The 21,460-nt window shown below is 41.6% G+C and overlaps 1 protein-coding gene across 7 annotated transcripts; it reads left to right on the forward strand.

Moving 5' to 3' along the window:
- The first annotated feature begins 221 nt into the window (after positions 1-221).
- Positions 222-20,422, forward strand: c2cd2l (c2cd2 like). 7 transcript variants are annotated; one of them, XM_061751634.1, is made up of 15 exons: positions 222-538; positions 777-1,205; positions 11,610-11,708; positions 12,759-12,878; positions 13,362-13,472; positions 13,721-13,834; positions 14,056-14,155; positions 14,247-14,379; positions 14,529-14,593; positions 15,787-15,905; positions 16,179-16,335; positions 16,398-16,496; positions 17,058-17,152; positions 18,359-18,572; positions 19,014-20,422. In XM_061751634.1, exons 2-15 carry the CDS (start codon positions 849-851, stop codon positions 19,262-19,264), a joined length of 2,034 nt encoding a protein of 677 aa, XP_061607618.1. In that variant the 5' UTR covers positions 222-538; positions 777-848; the 3' UTR covers positions 19,265-20,422. The 7 variants fall into 7 exon arrangements, with proteins under 7 accessions (XP_061607618.1, XP_061607615.1, XP_061607617.1 ...); XM_061751631.1 differs by having other exon boundaries at positions 223-538; positions 17,019-17,152; XM_061751633.1 differs by having other exon boundaries at positions 223-538; positions 16,428-16,496; positions 17,019-17,152.
- The last annotated feature ends 1,038 nt before the right edge of the window (positions 20,423-21,460 follow it).

The following is a 21,460-nucleotide window of genomic DNA, read 5'->3' on the forward strand; positions in this document are numbered from 1 at the left end:
TGAATTATTTTTTTTTTTTATTAAAACAAAGCATTTTACATACACATTTTCATCTACAAATAACCTGATAAATCTGTCCGTTTCAAAACTCAAATGTGTTTTTTCACATTTGAAAGTTTGCCCACGCCGTAATCATCTCATTGCGGGGATTGTCGAATGCTTTTATTACGAAAGCTGTTTTCCTCTTCCGTTTCACCTTTCGCATTGCGTTCCTGCAGCGCCACCTGCGGGTTGACGTCATGCATCCCCGTGCAGTTGTCTCATTGTGGTGATCGAGGTTAGTCTGTCACGGAGGAAGATCAGTGGAGATTTGAAACCGAGTGGAGCGGATAGTTCGCGAACATTGAGCGTCATATGTAAAATCCAATCCTCGTTTTGTCCGAGACATACACTGGCGCGAGGAATGCTGAGTCTGCGATGGGACAAAGTCATGTGTTGTTGGCGCCGCTGTTTATCGCCATGAAGGCAGCAGCTTCATGTTACCGCGACTTGCTTTCGATTCCCTGCATACTGCAGCCAGGATCGTCCAAGTTAATAGGTGGGTTCTTTAAAATCTTATCATCAGTAACACATTTGAGCTGCATGGCTTTGAATGCACCGTACACACACACCTTACGCACTGCTGCACTTTCCCCACTATATTTCATCACGACCTCAAACAAGCTTGGTAGGATCCTTCAAAAGCATCACCTTTCATGTTGTCGATTCATAGTTTAGCATATTATTATTGGTCCAAAGTGCTGCAAGGCTAACACTCTGTTTGGTGCCTTTCACAGGTTAAAGGGCGCTTGTCTGCCCTCTTCTGACAGTCCCTAACATTTTCACATAGACATGAAAGGCTGCAGCAGATGGTAATGGAGCTCCAGGAGTTGGGCTGGCTGGCTGTGGTGGGGCTCTTCCTGGCGTCCCTGCTCATCGTGTTAGCCTGGCTGTTCCAGTTCTCGCTGAGCCTCCTGCGGCAGTGGAGAACCGGGAAAGCCGAGCAGCATCAGCGGTACCTTTCCCTCAGGCAGCATCTCTATCACGGTTGGGCCGCAGGTGCGTGGGGCTTCCTGCTCAAGCTACGCCTGGCTCGGGATGGAGGAGCTGCGTCCGAGGCCGGGGTTAAAGGCTTGTTGACCACCCTCTTCTCCTTCAAGTCGTTCAGCGAGCAGTGTCGCAGGAGCTGGGTCAAAACTCTGAATGAGCAAGCTTGCAGGAATGGGGTGAGTGAGAATTCTTTTTATCTTCACCTCGGGAGGCACGCAAGGACTGAATAAGCGTGATGCGAGTGTGTCGAAAAGCAGCACAGGTGTCAATTTTGATGTTCTATGTGTGCTGGAAGTGGGCGGTGGAGTGTTGAATGGGTAAGGGGGTGGGGGGTGGGGGGGTACAGCCTTGCGTAACAGCTCTTTAGCAGAAGAGTGTAGAGGCAAGACCGGCCAGCATAATCGCAGTATGAACGCCCACACCTTGTAAAAATAGCCTTCTTTAACCCTGCCTGGTATCAAGTGGTGGGCTCTTCTCTTTCGAATTATGCCCAGGACACAGCAATGTTTGTCTGTTTACCCCCCTGCATAACTTTTGGGACAATTTGCATCAAAGTTAGGAATTTTGGGCTTTGGGGGGAAATTTTAGGATGAACCTAAAATGCATTGGTTAATAACCTTTACAGGTGAACTTAATTTGACCTTCTCTCAACTACTGAAGGCAAAATTGTTCTGTTCAATGTACTTTTGGCACAACTGTTTGTTCTCCAACAAGGAGCTGAATGGCAAAATTCACAACAGGCGTTTGATCCATCAATGGACCAATACATTTCCTGGTTCAGTCAGAAGTGGTATTCAACAGACCTCTTTATGTCGCAGTTCACATTTTGACATCACAAGACCAAGATGACTAACCGTACCGCCCCATTGCCAGCCTTCAAAATGGATGCTCTCCGAGGGAAGTGGCCACTGAGCTTCGAGTGTCACAGTGTCATCAGCACGTTACAACAGAGAGATTGGAAGTGGACGTCCTTGGAAATTTGGATGAAATACCTGTTGTGAATTTGGCCCTTCAGCTCCTTGTTAGTGAACAGCAAGTTGTGCCAAAAATACTAAAACACCGAACAGTTGGACATTCACCTTTTAAAGGTTGCAATGCGTTTTGAGTTCATCTTGAAATATCACCTGAAATCCGACTATTCCAAACGTTTGTGAGTAGAGTATGTTTTGATACTGGCGTGAATGCACGTTTGAGGCTTCTTGAACACTTCCATAAAGGTTTCTGTCTTTTTGTAATGGTTCTTTTTATCTGCGAATCAAATTCAGATGTTCGACCTGCTCTCTTTAAAAAGTGTGTGCTCCGGTGATTTCACATTCACAGAGGAGTTAAATACTGGAAGGTGAACGTCCACCCAATGCCACCCACAAAAAAATGTGGATAAGCAGGGAATCAGGTCAAAAAAACTTGAATAAGCAGGCAGTTTGGGAATTAATACGGCAACTAAGCAGGGGTTTCTGCAAATAAAGCGGGATAGGTTGCCCCCCCCCCCCCCCCCCCCCCCCCCCCATAGCGCCCATTCCCCTGAATGTAACATATTGTACAGTCATGTAGCATCGTCATTTGCAATGCCACATACTGCAGCATCTGCACTGACCCTGCAATCTCATCAACAAGTCTGACCCCACACAGGAACAAACCACAACCAGCAGCAATGGGTTGGCATATACTGTATATTGATTTGGATATCTTGAATTGAACTATTCAAAAGCACAACCCAGAGGGTTTTTATAACTGACCTTTTATTTATTTGATCCCCTCAGTAGTATGGAACTGTATGCTCATCTTTCAAATGCTTTCTCATGTATCCAAATAAGGTAACCAAAATTAGAAACACTTCTCCGAATGATGCGGTATTGTTCAACACCTCTGCAAACTGCAGTACCGCTCAAAAGTCTTACCATTGTTTTTTTGACATTGAAATAGAAACTAGAATGTCATTTATGCACATTGTTTGTTATTCCACCTGTTTGTTGGTTGGCAGGCTACTACCTAGTTCATGGAGGATGTGAGACAGTGTTGATACCATTAGATGCCGGGAGATGGTATCAGTCCGTGGACTGCATCCTGTGAGGCAACTCAATCATAGGATAGATCAGAAAAATAAACTATTCACTCTGCGATAAATGAATTAAGACCGATCATTTTCCATGCAGAATTTCAGACAAGCTGTTCTCTACAGTGTTTGCATGTGATATGTGATGTGCTATCTGCTGACACTTTTTGAACTGAAACTGCAGGGCACAAGGCATCTTTACTGGCTCATTAGTATAAAAACATTTTCTTCGTCATTGTGTCTGCATGCACAGCAGTCTGTTATTCTAGATGCATCTGCAGCATATGCTAATCACTTGGCTGCAAATGAAACTGGATCACATCGCTGGCTGAGATTACAAAACACAATCATGCCCCATTAGTTTGATACACTGACTAATATGGTTCACTGGAATGTTGTTTATTTTGAACTTGAAAAACCGGCTGTGGGACATGACCAGTAAAAGCAAATCAGTCACACCCCATTCTTTGCCTGTCCTGTTAAATGTTTTGCTGTGCATGTTGTCGTGGTCACTTGCAAAAAAAAAAAAAACCCAAAACAAACAAACACCAATGATGGCCCCTGAAATGTCTCCTCTGCTTTGCATTTGACGATTGTTGCTCAGCATCAGCAAAACAAGAGCCCCCTGGAGGCCGCGCCATGAGGATACCCGCAGCATGTGGGCATTAGCATGTCAATGCCCTAACCTTAGCACTTCTCCAGTATTCAAGGTCTGTCGAGGTCTTGAAACATTTGTATTATTGCTTAGAGAGGTAAGCACACACTCTTAATACAACTATTCAAATTATTTGTACTTATCGGTTGTGAAAATCAAAAGTGAGCTCATAGAAATGCAATGATGTGACAATGAGGTCAAGGCATTGCGAGAACATCATCGTGCGTGATATCTGGGTATTTATATGAGAGGTTATCTCAGCATTATTACGAAGTTCATTTCTTTGTTTGGTATCTCAAATAGGCATCATCATTATGGATGTTTCATTATTGTCTGTCCTCCAACATATTTTTTTGTGAGAGGAACACGGGTCACAGTTTTATTTGGATGACATTCCCATTTTGTCATAGTCACCACTTGCGATGTTAACATGGGCCAAAATTGGTTCCTCTTTCTTCAAGTTAGACGAAGATGAAGCATGACGACTTAGATTCAATTTCATTTAACAAGGATTTTTATTTGAGCTGATCGTTTTCTTTGTAAATGTTATGGCAAATATCAGAAAATGGCACGTCAGTGGGTTACATTGTGTTCGTCTACAACTGTGCGTTTCTCGGTACTGTAGTTACTTGCACTTCCCCGTGGTTTGTAATTGCAGTTGTAAAGTCAATGCACAGAACACTAAGGTTTGCAGACATTTTTTTTCCATTTAAGCCACCAGAGGCAAACTTGTAAAAATACCATTAAAAAAAAAACATTTTAAACTATTTGCATGTGGTTCATACCAATGCAGTTAATTCATGCATCCTAAATTATTTAACCATCAGACAATGTAAATCAGTGTGGAGAATGTGAAGTATTGTATTCAAGGGGCATAAATAGTCTATGTACAGACACTCAAAAACAGTGAAGTTTTATAAACACAGTGGAATTGTATTTATTGTACAAGTGGGTCCAAAAGTTGCAAAGCTCCCCACAGATAGTTGCCGTTGCAACAAGTGTCCATCTCAATAAAGACTCTAATTCTAAATCTAAATTATAAATCTAGTTGTGCAAATCAGTTTATTACCAAGGTCAGAAAGCAGAGTTGAAGGGTGATAAGCTAAGTGATTGACCGTTGACGAGTTTGCAGCTGGCTTCTTCACAGATGTTTAGATACATCAAAACCAATTATGTTGCTAATGACTGCACGAAACACTCCATCCCTTCCTCCGAGTGTTTTCGCGGTATTCCAGGGAGTGGGCCTTCATTGCAGCTGGTTAATTATGGTCATACCAACAGGAAGACTTCCTCATGCTGCATCAACATACCAAGAATTACAATGTACGCACTAGGTTTCCTTAAAGGCCCCGTACTTTGGCTATTTAGACCTCCATAGAGTGACTCTCTAACATGGACTTAGTCTGAAAGTGTCAATTTCATTGAAAAAAAAAACCCCACCTTGTTTTTGTCATACGAGTGTCCAGAAAAGGCCCCTCTGACAGCTACTTCTGTTTGACCCAATTTTGTCCATCCAATCTGCTTTGTCCATATTTGTCTAAGAAGTTGGTTGCCTCCGTGTAGAAGACCCAACCCTCAATACACACGTGTTTGTCATGTTGACAGCCCTGGCTCGGGAGCGGAAAGGGTAGGCGGAGATCTTCACTAGTGACGTAGATAAGCTTGGCAAATTGGAATGACCTGATTTCAGGACTCTTGGCAGAAAAATGTCTGGAACTCGGGAATGCCTGGACGATTTGAACTTATATGTCACATGTTTACCGAGGGACCGTAGAGACAATATTAAATCACAAATACTAGAAAAAGTTTGTTTGGCAAAATACGGGAGCTTTAAAACAAAGTGTTAACTGTTACAAGCTCAGCATCCAAGCTAATGCGTGTTTGAAGGTTTATGAGCTGAGTGATTCAACACAAGATTCAGTGTGTTTATTTCACTTGAACGGTTGTAATCAGAAGAAAACATCCATCTCTGTGGCATCCCATGATGCAGCTTGTTTCATGACTCACTTGGATAGAAAATGTCTGCTGACATATTGCCACGGGAGATACAGGATACAGTCTTGCTTCGGTAAAGGGCTTAATGGGGAGTCATTTGGATGGTTGTAGCTGGATTGGCTGGAGGCTGGTTGACCTTTTTTTCCGGCCTGCAGACCATAATAGCGTCACTAGATGGTGTTTTCCCGTGTAACTTTGACATTGATGGAAGGTCATTGATTGTCACTGAAAGAAATAGAAGATGTTGGTCCCTTTGTGATATGCCAATATAAAGTGACAGGGGAAGAGCTGAAGGCCGCAGTTCATGTCTTCCTTCACCGCCTCCAGGCTGCTGGTAGATCATTAATGCACTGTGATTATGCACAAGTAGTTTCATCTTAAACGACGGGGGACATAAAGAGCACTTACCGCTCATTTACTATGATAGCACAGGAAACGGACGTTTTCATCCTTATTTATCACAGCGGCGGACGACAATCACTAATGCGAGCCAAAATTCAATCTGTTTAAAGGGTTTAGTTCCCACTTGATGACCGTGTGAATGTGAGTGTGAAGGGTTGTCCATCAATGAAGTGTTTGACTGGCTGCCAATCCACAGTGCAGTCTGCCTTTTGGCCGAAGTCACCTGGCGACCAGCAGCAACCCTAAACAGAAAAAGTGCTATAGAAAATGGATGGATGTATAAAATATAATATATCCATCCATCTATTTTCCATACCGCCTATCCTGTTAAGTTTCACGGGGAACTGACTGCAAAAGGCAGACTACACCCTTTGACCCGTCACCAGGCATATTATATTATATTATATTATATTATGCGGCACGGTGACCGACTGGTTAGAGCGTCTGCCTCACAGTTCTGAGGACCGGGGTTCAAACCCCGGCCCCGCCTGTGTGGAGTTTGCATGTTCTCCCCGTGCCTGCGTGGCTTTTCTCCGGGCACACCGGTTTCCTCCCACATCCCAAAAACACGCAGGGTAGGTTCATTGAAGACTGTAAATTGTCCGTAGGTATAAATGTGAGTGCAAATGGTTGTTTGTTTATATGTGCCCTGCGATTGGCTGGCGACCAGTTCAGGGTGTACCCCGCCTCTCGCCCATGGATAGCTGGGATAGGCTCCAGCACGCCCGCGACCTAGTGAGGATAAACGGAACGGAAGATGAATGAATGAATGTATAATATAATCTAGAGGCAGATGTATAGATGTAACACACCTCGCCGTCGTCCTCCCAGGTAATTAAGCATTTCGACTCGCTCCAAGTGGAAGTCAAATAAACAAGGATCGGAGATGGCGTGGGAAAAGTCACGTTTTAATTTATTGGTGAAAAAAAAGTTGATTACAGCCCCAATCTCATGTCTTAAATTGCAAAAAAATAAGGATTAGTAATACAGAAAAATTCTCACATTGGATGCGGTCAAAAACTGTTTGGTGCGGTGAAACCTGGCTCATGCTCATGCGGCAAAACCCGGCCCCCATGCTCACTGGAACGGATATCGTGCCAGGAGGTGGGAATGCTGGGAAGGGGCGTAAACCCAGCTGCGCATGTAGACCATAATTAGCATGTGTAAATGCCCAAAATACAGCATAATAAGCGAGGAATTAAAGGCGGGGTTAATCAAATTTTATAGCATTAGAACTATGGCTCCTAGATATAATATAATGGTACGATATGGTAGCATTTATGATCAATCCTCAATATATGTGGAACATACAGAGGGCTGAAATCACTTTTCCAAGAGGCCACTGTCCCAAAATTCTACGTAAAATTATTTTAAAAAAAATCACCCCTCCAACAAACCAAAAAACATGAAGCTCTTTATTGTATGTCGCGGTTATAGATGAAAGAGGAGGTCTGGAGTCTCACACTTCAGTCGTTCATAGATGTGATCACAACATGCCTGACGTCGCTCCCGCTTGCCACAAGCAAAGTTCAGAGTAACCAAGCAACTGTAGCGTCCGTTTTCGAGTAACATATATACAGTACAGAAAGAATGTCTCAATATCCCGTCCAATCTAGCTCCGCATAACTCCTCAACTCCTCCGTTGAACAAACTATTTTCATTGACTTCTAATTTCAAAACTAGTCATCCATCTATTTTTTGTGTACCCGGTATATGTAATTATATGATGAGGCGATTATACATTGATATGGTTTCACAGTCATAGTGGCTCTCTGTGGAAAACCGTAACTACAATCTGCCCCGTAATGAAAATGACTTTGACACCCCTGTAACAGTGATATATATTCATCAGTATTTAATCTACTTCAGAAGCTTCCAATTGCAATTGGGGGGGGGGGGGGGGAGAAAAAAATCTCAAATGTAGAAAGTAGTTATTTTCTGTCACTGTTGTGACCAGAACTTCTAATTGAGAAACTAAAAGAAAAAGGCATGAAAGACAACTGAGGGTCAACAGAAGCCACGGGCTGAGTGTATTCCTGGTTGAGCCTCATGCTTTTCAGAAGTGTGCAGCCCGCAAGTCCTAAAGCGAACGTTTCTGACAAACCTGAAATGACACAGTAGTAGTCCTTCGGGGTATCCCACAAATAACCTCCACGGACACACTCGCATGAACAGAGGTCACAAGGACAAACCAGTGGATGTGCTGCAAGCATTGGCCTGGTGATGACAAAATGAGGTCTGTTGCCTGTGCACAGCGCCATGTCGCGCCAGTGGGCTACGTGAGAACCCGATGGGCTCTTCCGACTCGCAGCCATGTTTCCACCAAGTGCTATACAGTTCAGTTCATTTCACCACAGTATGGTTTGGAACAGTAAACCCTGATCTGGCTTGTGTTTGCATTAGAGGGTGTGTGCGTGTAAAGGTAATAGTAGTGTGTCATTTTACTCAAGTGTAACTCAATAATGAATTTATGAAGGAGAAATGTGGCACGGTTAAAGGAGAAATGTGGCACGGTTAAAGTGCTGCAATGGAGGGCATCCATCATTTTGTGATATTCTTGACATTTTGTCTGAGGTACTAACCACTGAAGTATGGTTTTGAAAGGGTTGAGGTAGACTCATTGCAGTCTGTTTATTCCATCCATCCATTTTCTACAGTGCTTCTCTTTATTAGGGTCACTAGTGAGCTGGAGCCGAGCCCAGCTGATTTTGGGGCAAAAGGCGGGGCACACCCTGGATATTACACTCCTTTTGAACCAAAAGCTTTTTATGCATTTCTCAGTGAACATAAGAACAATTTGCAGAATTGATGAATAGGTTAGGAATAGAATTTTTTCAATGTACATTAAATTATTTACAATCTCTCGGCCCCATATATGGTAGTTCATAGTTTTAGTATAGCATGCCCAAAAAAGTATTAATTCTGAAAGGAAATTCAAGGTTTTCAAACAAAAGCCTGTTTCAATTAAGACCCGGGAGGACAAGCAGTTAATTTGCATGCGCATGATGTGTCTTCAAAAAGCCAACTAAAGGGATGCTAGCACATCACCGTTTTTTAAATGTATTTATTTATTTATTATTTGCTTGTTCATGTGGAAGTAATCATTTTGACAATGTGTGCACATACTAGATTGTCATGTAAAAATACCCATTCTGGCGCCTATGAGCAATTGGACTAAGACCGATCGTTCTTACATACATTGACTAATCCAGGCATCCCTACCCCCTGTGTCTTAATTTGCTAATATCTCATGGGGTCACTGATTAGCAGTAATCTTCAGGGGAATTTGTTCACAATGTCATAGTGCTCCTAATTAGCTTGACTGCAGATGCCAGTGCTCTTTGGCTGATTGGCACGCAAACGTTTTGCAATACACTTATGCGAGTGTGCACACAATCAGAACCTGTTTCTGGATGCCACGCAACCCGAGATACATCACTTTGTATTTGCTCCGCTCTTTGGATGCGATGAATGGTTGGCTGACTGAGCAGTTTTAGAGGCTTCAGCCAAGCAAAGTAAACATCGCTGTTTGTAGTGTGTAGTCATGTGACCGTAGTGTTGGTCCAGACCTACGTCAGCCTGCAGCATTGCACTTTGCTTCCTGCCTCTGTCGCACAGAGACACAGCACAAACTACAGTATGTTATATCATCTTCCCACTTCTGCCCCGCCTCCGCTGTTCAGTTTGGAAGAGATTGGACTTGCATCTAGAGAGACATATGCTCTGACAATGGGGGAATTGTTTTCTCACACTTGCATCTCCTGAGCCAGACAGCGCGGTACTTACGCATAAACACAAAAAACACATTGCTGTGACGATCAGCCGCCGGTGTTAACACAGTTCTGGTGACGCCGTGTTTGATTTTGGATGAGTGGCGGGCTGTGCATTTGGCACCTCGGCCTTCAGCAGGGATTTACCAGACTTAATCAATTCAACTCCATTTTATTATCGAGCAACTGTGTCACGTACATCATCTGGAGCACTTCAGAATCAATATCTTTCTAATAAGCTGCCAAAGATTTGCTGCCGATGCTGATTATTAAATGTATTGATGTGTGCAGATTGCTACAGATGTGTTTTGCTCGTCAAAGTTTTGCTCTGACCAACCAATAAGAGGACAGAAAAATCATGAAAGGCCAGCTCACTGGGTCTGTGAGGATGAATGATTCAGATTTTTCTTTGTTTTTTCCCCCTTCCTTTTCATTAATATCAAGATAATGCAGATGCTGATATAATTATTTGTATTAGTGTTTACATATTAATATTCAATTACGTATTATTATATATTTATATAGTGTTATATTGAGGTTCATAGAAAGTAATGCGTTTTATAGAATCATGAGGAAGTAGATATAGGGGTAGTAGTAATTAAGTTTTTACTTCTTCCTACTTCTTTTCAAATATGTATAGCTTCCCTTTATTTTTATTTCATTCTATTGTAATCTTGTCTAGTTTGTTGCTCTTTTTAAAAAATTTTTTTTTAAAGTCATTCTTACATGTTCGAAATAAAGAATTAAAAACAAAAAAGGCCCCGAACAGATTGATTGACATGGCAGCACGTAGGAGCTGGTTATAAAAAATCTGGTTATAAATCTGGTTATAAAAAAGTATTTGTTTGATTAAGTGAAATGAAACATCATTTCAGATTATTATATTAACTACTTAAATTCTGCAGCTATTTTGGTGAAAGTAAATCTAATGTAACACCGAGGGTGTGTAATACATCTTAATTCTGAAAATTCTGTAATGCATAAAATTGTACTTTGAAATGACTACCAAGTAATATTGTATGTACATAGAGTGTTGTGGGAGTATCTTGCGCAACGCTGTTTCGCCTGTAATGCAGTGAAGTCATTGGAATCTGCAACTGAAGCTAGAGCTCAAATGAACTTGAACGTGCTCCCTAGCAGCCTTTGGTCAAACATATGTTGTCATTTGCATGCCAGCGTCCTCGGGCACCGATCACCATTCTGACCGCACAAGTGCAACTTGCTGCTGGCCGTACCACGGTTGATATGCGCAGTGGCTGCAATAATCTCTTGATTTTTTTTAGCAAGAGAATTAAACTAACAGATGGCGTAAAGTCGTGTATCTTCATTTGCTGCTGTTTTTAAAAACAGCGAACCTTTGGCATGAGATAACACTACTTTTAGGTAGTAGTTACAGTGTTGTAGCCATGAAATGAGATCAGTGCAGTTCTTAGACGCCTGACACCAAACGTGCTTAAAATTCATGAATTGCCCCAGTTAGTTGCCGTCCTCCCGATACAGAGGAAGTTTCATTAGCCAGCTGAGGGGGGGGAAAAAAAACTCCTTAATGACTCTGACTAATTGCTCGCTAGCTGCATGCAAGTCTGTACCACTGCAGTCCACGACCTTTTGTCATCACCAGGTGTCTTTCCTCTTCACGTTGATGTCCACTTATGTAATATTTATAATATTTTCTTTGTTCTCTGCCTTCCTCTGTCTCTCACAGAGCTCCATCCAAATCACTTTTGACAGCAGTGTCCAGTTTACTGCTGCCCCTGCAATAGAGAGTGTGACCTGCACTGACCAATCAACACGCAGAACGGTGGTATTTATCTTCTACTTTTAAACCAATAACCCGGATTGTACATATTTGTGTGTGCGTGTGTGTGTACACTGAATGTACAAACGTAGTATGTTTCGATGTATAGCCCAACCTATCTGTCCGTAGAGTGCAATGTATGTGTATGGTACCCACCTTATGTATCAATAGAAGTCACTCAGTGTGGTTTAATATTTAACAAGAGACTACCAAAATGATCAAAATGCAATGCTTGGCATATGCCTCATACCTCCACAAAGTCTTATGGAAATCAGACTAGTTTGGTCTCATCTTGCTAGCACACACTTCAAAAAGCCCAATGACTGAAGGAGGTGGAGGTAATCATATGGCACATATCCACAAAATGAATGGGAAACTGAGGTTAGACCCACTTAAAATAGAGAGAACTTTCCTTTTGTTTTACACAGAAGTTAGGGAAACGTTCTTCCTATTGAGTCCAAAATTATTCATATATCAACAGTATTTTGAGTTAAAGTAAATGTTTATTTTGTGAATGGGTATTTTGTAGCTGGAAATGACATCAATTTAGTAATATATCCATAATACCGTAAAATAAACATGCTTAATTGTGCTATATTTTTGCATTGATTTTTCTTTTTCTTTTTCTCCTTCTTAGAATTGTTTTCAAACAAACATACAATTACTACGTCACTGAGAATCAGAGACATGTAACCCTGGTAACGATCTACATTATGTACATAAGTGGTTGTGGCCAAATGAAGAAATAATGACACCTTTCAGTAGACTTGTTGATGCTACTCCGCAGCTACTACTCATTGTCAAAAGAGGAACAGTCCTTCATTGTCCCTTGAGGGCTAGGAATGCGTAGGCATACATCACAAATAAGGGTACAGTACACCTGTGTACACTCAACTATGGACGTACTCTCAGGGAAAGACATCAAAGAGAGGAGGTCTTTTTGTTTATCGGCATACTGTGAAGCATAGCGTAGTGAATTTTGATTCACTATGTAAAATAGAAAAGGACGGCCTTGACGGCTCATCTGTGTGACTCTCTTGTTTTCTTGCGTGGTAGGTTTTACATTGTAAATGTCGGGTGGACACAGTGGCATTTCCTGTGACGGTCACACAGCAGTCCCCCGCTGCCGTCGCCATGGACACCTATCAGATTACGATCGCACCTACGGTCGCAAAGGTACACCGCCTGCTTTCGTTTAGTTTGCACGTGACTTTTTCAAGCGAGCACACGAGAACATTTGCGTTGTCAAATATCTACTTTGACCATAGGACGTTACGGTCCTAAAATCACGAATAATTACATCAACTATGGAGCACTGCTATAGGCGCTACGATATGTACACTCACTATCACCACACTGTACACTCCTTGTCACTGCTGAAAGGGATTAATAACGTCCTGACAGTTATTACTGTTGTAAAAACAGAAGTGTGGCTATACTCTACCCAATGAAGTGTCCAATGTCGTATTTGCTACCTTAACTTCCTCTTGCAATAGGTTTCTTTCTATCTTCTAAATATCGTGTTCATTTAATATTCATGGAATAGTTGTTATAATGTTATCATTACTTATTGATATGGAAACGGCACACGGTCTGCTGTCTGCCTCCGTGTCTAACACGTTCTCCGACCTCGCAACCTGTGTCTGACTCCATCATCAGGTGGTCGTATGTCTGGAGGAGGTGGAGGACGAAGGACTCTTGGTGTCCTGGTCTCTTTCCAAGCAGCCATTATTGAAACTGACTGTGTCGCCATGCAAACAGCTGAGACATGTGAGACAATTCAATATCAGCAATCTTATTGATGTCAGTTTTTAAAGAGAAACTTTCTGCACTTTAAACATAAAGGAAATAGCGTCGTCGTCGGGTTTTGGTAGTAGAATATGTAGTAGAAAAAGGCCACCTGACGTAAAAAAACAAAGGTGAAAGTCTGACCTCATTTGAGATCAAATATATATTTGTTTTCGTGTCGTCTTGATTGTGTATCGTCAATGTTCTCATCAGTTGCTGCTTCCTTTTAGGGCACCGATGACAAGGGAGACTTGGATGTGATCAGGAGTCTTATCGAGGATACTCTGTTCAGCTCTCATCCAGCCATGATCCTCAACCTCAGGACTTGTACAACTAGTTGTCCCGTAAGTTTTCATCTTGCTCTCTCTCTCGATTTGCAGTAAAAAATAAATATTTGTAATTAAACAGGGTTCATAAGGTTCATTGCAGACTCTGTGAATATTCGCCTGAATAAAATGGAAGCCAAAGTCAATAACAGGCTCCGGCTCACCCCTGACCCTAAAAGCGGACAAGCCGTATAAAAATGGATGTTTTTGATGGCTTTACACTCATTTTCTGCCCACAGGTCCCTGCGGAACATTTATCAGTAGGATTAAAGCCTGTACCCCAGAGCGTCTTTGTGCGGAGACTACTTCTACGGCAGCTCAGAGCAACCTTAAGTAAAGGTCAGACGCATTCCCTCGGTGGCTTTTGATGGTTTCCGTCTCGCTTTCTGCAGAATCCCTGGCGCCTCATTGAGCCGCTGTGTGTTTTCAGACCAGTGGTGTAGCTCAGAAGAGCTGTGCTGCGTCCTCACCTTGAACCAACCCTCCTCAGAAAGGACAACCTGCTTCCTGCCTGTGCCCTACAACCCAAAGACCCCAATGGAATGGAGAGAAGAAATTACCCTGTGAGAAGGCATCTGTGATGTCATTTTAATATGCCGGGACTTTTCATACATGGCAACATTAAAAAGAAGTGAATGTGTTTCTTTTTTACATTGCAAAGTGGAATTTCATCCAGGATAACTCTAACACAGCTGTGCCCTTTGTGTTGAAGGGAGCTAAGCCCAGAAACCAAAGAGCTGAGAGTGAGACTTCTGGAGCGGAATGGCAGACGCGAGCGTAAGGCACAGCGTACTCCGGGCTCCTGTCCAGAAACAAATTTAGCACTAATGCTCAGACCACTATAGAATTGATACTTTAAAGCCCAAGATATACAATTGGCAATCAAATGCTCTTTGTATGCATTTTGAAATGTAGGGAGGGATATGTTACCCTCACAGTTGCAGTCGGCATTCGGACGATGTCAGTGGTTTTATGATTTGGCCTTAATACAGAACCACAGTGGATACAAAACGAATAAAGAGAAAATATGCCATTTACCGTTGAGGTATGCTCTTATGTCACATATCATATGCAGAATACAGCAATTCAGGAGCTCAAAAGAAATTTGGAAGTGAGTATAAATTTAAGCCCAATTTTGAATACTTCGGATGAAAATCCTTTGACTGTCTGCAGTCTGGAGCTTATCGGCATGGCCAAATTCTGTCTTTCCTCCCTCCAAATATTTTGCCAGGCATTCACTGCAGCCCCCTGCACACGCTGCTTGTTTGTGGGTCTTCCTGAATTCAACAAGGGAAAAGCATTCTCTATTGGCTTGAGATAAGACCACTGAAACCTCTTAAGTTAAAGCTACATTTCAATCACATCTTGATTGTTATATTTCAAATCAATTGTGTTAGTGCAGTGATTCTCCCCAAAAATTTTCATACGCCCAAGAATCACAGAATTAAACGTTTAAACTGCATGTTACAGTGGCTTGAACTTTTTTTGAAATAAACTTCTATACAGATGTTAAGTACAGTTTAGTTGTATTTAAGTATATTTACAGTAAGTCCAATACATTTGCATTTATCTGTGAGAACTATTTGTTTTCAAACATATATTTAGGTTCCCTTTTTTATTTCACTTTTACGTGAAATACTTAATCATTGTTTAAGTACAGTTTTTTTTCCTTATATTTCAGGGTAGTGTTAATAGTCAAACTGCATAATGTTGCAGTGACTTGCAATGTTATTAAATATGTTTTTCAGGACGAAAACCGCTGCCTCGTTTTTGATGAACATTTGGGCCTACTACACTGTATTTTAATGTTGGTCATTATGGTGGTACTTGGAGAACTACCGTCAATATTTTTTGAGGTGGTACTTGGTGTAAAACAAAAAAAACCCCACCGTGTTTGTCTGTAAAGACAAACTCAGTGTCTTCTTTAGCTTACTCTGTGTTGTTTTGTACTTTTCTCTTTGGTCTGCTAGAATTCCTTCCAGGCCATGCCTCCTTTGCCTTGGACCTCCAGTCCAAAGTTCCTACCTCTGTTGTACTCACAATAAACGCAAGTCACGCCTTGGAACCTATTGCCACCATCACTGCAGAAGTGAGTGACAAGCTGTTAAATGCATGACCACTGTTACAAAGACATGGAATAATGTAGCATTTCTTTCACAAATGCTGATAGGGGGCCCGGTCTTAACCTTTTCACCAGCTTACTTGTGATTTTACATCTTGCTGAATGCAAGATAACATTTCGCAGACACATTCTTAAGAAAGGCTTCCCTGCAGATTCCTCTTGTCTGGTCTCAGTGCACAATTGCTAAACGAGACGTGCAAAGCCTGATTTGCTGCAATGACATTGTTTGAATCCACTCAGCTGCTCTATGTGGAAACTGAGGAACTTCGCTCACCACTGCGCTCCTCGCTCACCCCCACCAAAAAGGTCGATGTGGACCGGACCGTCATGCCGGACGGAACAGTCGTCACCACTGTAACGACGGTCCAGTCCAGACTGAAATTGGAGTGCAGTCCAGGTACAGTTGAAGCATGAATCATTGTGTTGGTTAACAACAAATAACTGGAGTTAATGTTTTAGGTGATTCTCCTTTGCGTTCTCTGTCCAAAGTTGAGGTGATAGAGAAGAAGCCCACCATTCTGTCTGATGGAAGAGGGACCCCGAGCCCCGATCCCAGTAGTGAGTTAGAAACCAAAAGGCCAATATAGTACACGGACAAAAGCACTGGGACGTCGGGCCTCTTAAAAATATCATTCATCATTCGGGGATTGGACCAGACCCCTTAGATTTTGGATAATTCTATGCTTTTTGGAAACTGTTTTGGGAAGGCCCTTTTTCTATTCAAGCATTATCCATAGATGCTTGCTTGGATGAGTTTGCTATTGAAGAACTTGAGAACCCCATGAAACACTCATCGAGTGAATTAGAGCAGAGATCGTAAGCAAGGCCTTGTCTTGATCTCTGACCAAAATCCCCACAGACACACTTCAGAATCTTGCAGCTAGCACTAATCCTGAATGTGTAATGGCCCTGTGTCCCTCCCACTACTTTTGTCCATACAGTGTGCTGAGAAACATGGCAGTATAGGCAATCAGCAGCTGTGTAGCATAGGTTTACAGAAACAGGGTGCAGATAAAAGAAAAACAAATTTAAAAAAAAAAAAAAAAGGCTGATTTCATATTGGTTCTTTTTTTTGCACAGAGGGCAGCCGCTTGTCTAATGGCTTGGATCCTGTTGCAGAAACGGCCATTCGACAACTGAGTGAGTCCAACTCCAAAATGGCTCGAAAGACTCCAACAAAGAGAAGCACACTGATCATATCAGGCGTCTCAAAGGTCAGAGAATTACAGTTGTAATTATGGACAGAATGTAGTGGCATGATAACTAACAGGGCATAGAAATCAAAACCGACTTTTAACAAAGACATGGAGCCAAGCAAAATTAGGTACTGTATACCTAAATGTAAGTGGTAGTCTCAGCGACTAGAAGAAGAATCCCCTTTTATTGTCATGAACATGCATGCATGCATCCACACGAAATTTGTTCTCTGCATTGAACTCATCACAGTGAACACATACGCATGTTAGTGGAAGAGTTTGCGGTGGAAGAGGGCTCCTGTTTGTATTGAGCACCACTTAACAGTACATGATGACAACTACAGCAGACAGCAGAAAAAGCATTAACAACTACAACAGCAGTAACATCCTATGTAACATTACATTAGAATCCAAATCTTTATTTTATGTACAAATGTATGGCGTCCCATTAGTGCAAATAACAGCAAGCTAGAAATTATTTTTACATATATTTTATGTTCCAACACATTTTTACTTTAAACTTGAGTTTATTACTTAAAATCGGCAAAATAGTCAAAAACGGTAGCACGAAGTTGCAAACAAGAGTGTAGTGGAGCCCAGTCAAATAAAAACTGAGGATAAGACAGACAGTTTAATTGCATCTCTCCATACAAAGTCCATCATTAATGATTCTAGATCTTAATACATGCATTGGATGTTATGGGCAAAGGTGAACGTCAAATTACTGTGACTTTGTTTCCCCAAAATGGCACTGTATGAAAAGGGTATGTACCTTTTTATCTCTCTATAAGCTTGACAGATATTGAAAACCCAGCAGACGTTTGCATTAGTAAATCAAAAGCTGTAACCAAGAGTACCCGGCGAAAACCCACATAAGCATGGGGAGAATATTCAAACTCCACACAGGATGACTGACCGAAGCAGAGATTTGAACCCTGAACCTGAGACCGTGAGGCAGACGTGCTAACCAGGAGGCAGCTATGCAGCTCGACAGTATATATTTTACATACAGTATTTAACATTACTCTTAAAAATATATATGTATTTTTTGTTTTCCACTTTTTTTGTGGGGCTGGGGCTGTCTAATACTTGAACTTGAGTGTTTTATGTGTCCCATTAAGTAATTACTATTTTTTTTGCTGACCACATAAAAAAACAACAACAAAAAACAACTAACCGAGTCCAAAGAAAGTGATGAAATGGATTCCTTTTACTCCTCTTCAGGTTCCACTCTCTAAAGACGACTGCACGCTGTCGAGTAGCTACGCCGCAGCAATGGACGCAGCCATGCAGAGCAACCATTTTGGGGCGGGACATCACCAAGATCCAGATGAAACCACACCTTCCGATGCGTCAGAGCGTCCCTCCGTGGATGATGTGGAATCAGACACTGGCTCCACCAGTGCTTTGGAAACACGCAGCCTCAAGGACCATAAAGGTGACACGGTCCTCCCCATTATGTCGTAGCATTGCAGGCTTAAATGAACTCTTAGCAATGAGACTGTTTCTTTCAGCAATCAGATTTCAAATTCGCCTATCAATCAAATCAACATTTTTTTCCATCCTCCGATTGGTTGGTCAGAGCAGGGCAATTTCGACTGGCAAAACACACCGCATTAATACATTTAATAATCAGCATCTCCGGTGAGTATGTTGTTTTTGTCATGTTGCTAGGTAAGAACTGATTCGGAACTGTTCAAGATGATGTACAAGGCACAATTGCGTGCTCTTATATTGTGTTTTTGCATAGTATTGATGGCTTCTATAACTGCAATGTGATAATGGTGGTATTAAGAGGTGGATGAAGTCAGGTACACAGTACGCAATATAGAAAATGATGGGTGGACGTTTGAAGCAGTATTCTGTCTACATCCCACAGTGGGATTTCTGCAGAGCGGATCAAAGCTGCTGTTCCGCAGAAGATTTCGGGAGAAGGAGCCCTGCCTCAGCCAGTCCCACGAAGACGTCTCCAAAATGGCCAATAACTTTGCCGCGGCAGCGGATAGCGGTCGAAAGAAGTCCGGCAGCTTCTCGCGACGTCTCATCAAACGCTTCTCCTTCCGGTCATCGGGGAAATGGAAAGGCAAAGCTACAAGCCCCAATGGAGGAGCGAGCTCAGCCCATAACTGATCATTTCGGCTGTCATCTCTTCCTTGTCAGCTGTTTGAGCACAAGACTATTCCATCCCATTCTAAAGTCCGTTGGATGGAGGATACCTCTGGGAGTGCTTTTTGGAGTGGAGAAATATCGCTGCTTCAGAACAAAGTGGTTCTTTATCAAATCATTAAAGCTCAAACAAGTTGAATTCTATTGTTTGTAGGTTTTTTTTGTTTGTTTTTTTGCGGGATGGGCACAAGGGAACAATTGCAATGAAATTCTGTTTTTTTTTGATTGACAGATGGTGGAAGGATGATGCCAGTAGAATGGCATTGGTGCACTTTGGACTACATCTATTTATAGTCTACATACATGTAGAATAATGAAGGTAATTTATGATTATGTGAAGTGCTATTTTATCTAGACTATGGGTTGTCATAGTTGCGTTATTCTGTAAAATCGAGATATTGCTGTGATTTCTTTCCCCATGCAAAGGTAGTTTTAAAATCAAGTTGAATTCCATGTTAATCTAGTTGTATGTGCTAGTTGTACATTGCATTAAGACATTGTCCAGTGTAGGTTGTAAAATAAGAGGAATGGATTTTTTTTGGGGGGGAGGGGATAAAGTACTTGCTCTTAAATGATTTTCAGTTACCCAAGTGTATTCTCAGGAGGAAAGCAAGCAGGCTTAATGTTAAAACAATGTATGCAGTCTATGATTAGTACTTGTTTACAAGAAAAAAAAAATTAAAAATATAATTTCCAGGAATATTTTTCAATAATAAAATTACTATTACTGTGATTGAGCAACCACAGTCATAAGGACAGTGATTGATGTGTACAATGTGCTTTAAGAAACTAGGATCAATTCTTAATTGCTTTGGATAGAAAAAGACACATTGCCTGGCTGGAATGTGAAACCAGAAGTGGTAGCTACATGTGGCACGTGTGATTTCTGCTGTTATGTTTAATTTATTTCAAATAAATTATTTAAAAAGCTATTTGTGTTTAGATTTGGCTCAGTGTTAATGATTCCATTTCATATGAGAGCTGTTCCTTTGTAGATCACTTTAACACACCTTAAAGGTGCCATATTTTACCAAACTCAACTTTTTCTTGTATTTGGGATGTAATATTGGCTCTATGGTACCTCAGTGAACATGTGAAATATGAATTAAAATCGTCCACGCATTCCTGAGTTCCAGACGTTTTTTTCTGCCGAGAGGCCTGAAATCAGGTCATTCAAATTTCTCAAGCTTACTGTATTTACGGTGAGCCAAAAAAGTATTTAGTCAGCCACCAACTGTGCAAGTTCTCCCACTTAAAAAGATGAGAGGCCTGCAATTTTCATCATAGGTATACATCACCTATGGGAGACAATATGAGAAAAAAACAAATCCAGAAAATCACATTGTCTGATTTTGAAAGAATTTATTCGCGAAATACGGTGGAAAATAAGTATTTGGTCAATAACAAATGTTCATCTCAATACTTTGTTCTATACCCTTTGTTGGCAATGACAAGAGGTCAAAGGTTTTCTGTAAGTCTTCACAAGGTTTTCACACACTGTTGCTGGCATTTCGGCCCATTCCTCCATGCAGATCTCATCTTGCAGTGATTTTTTTGGGGGGGGCTGTCAACTCCCTTCAAAGATTTTCTATGGGGTTGAGATCTGGAGACTGGCTAGGTCACTCCAGGATCTTGAAATGCTTCTTACGAAGCCACTCCTTCGTTGCCCGCTCTACTATCTACTGTTTGACGTAGTTTGTTGCTCTTATATGCCTGCTGAAAGATGGCGAACAATTTGACGTTAGCTTCTTTTTCTTGATTTTCAGCAGATATAGACGCAGGCAATGACAAATGACTGTTGCATGACGTATCGTCATCCATTACTCCAACCAATGGCTGAAGTGTTACAATGCTTCATGAAGCTTCATCTCGCCATCACTAGTCTTAAGTATTTCCATATGGTCATCTTTTGGAATACCATATTTCAACCCTTTTATAATTACATGTCACTTGGTGTCACTTGCAAATATTTCCATATCTCTTTATCAGTCCCATGTATTCAAGATGATTTCTCTGAATTTCATCCGCACTTCTAATCTTTCACAGTCTCTCATTCTCAGTCGTTTTAAGTTTCACTTTCATGTGGTTCTTTCTTGAGCGCCAAAATTTTGAAACGGGAGGGAATACACGCCATTGGCTACAGAGTCCTCTAGCGACGTA

Source organism: Phyllopteryx taeniolatus, chromosome 17 (genome assembly GCF_024500385.1).
Source record: "Phyllopteryx taeniolatus isolate TA_2022b chromosome 17, UOR_Ptae_1.2, whole genome shotgun sequence".
Taxonomy (NCBI): Eukaryota; Metazoa; Chordata; class Actinopteri; order Syngnathiformes; family Syngnathidae; genus Phyllopteryx; species Phyllopteryx taeniolatus.

Excerpts from the sequence above, each read along its gene's own strand:
- c2cd2l (XM_061751631.1), top strand. The coding sequence starts at position 849 with ATGGTAATGGAGCTCCAGGAGTTGGGCTGGCTGGCTGTGGTGGGGCTC. Across the intron at positions 14,156-14,246 it reads CAGAGCAACCTTAAGTAAAG|ACCAGTGGTGTAGCTCAGAA; the intron begins GTCAGACGCATT and ends GTGTGTTTTCAG. Across the intron at positions 16,336-16,397 it reads GAAATTGGAGTGCAGTCCAG|GTGATTCTCCTTTGCGTTCT; the intron begins GTACAGTTGAAG and ends TTAATGTTTTAG.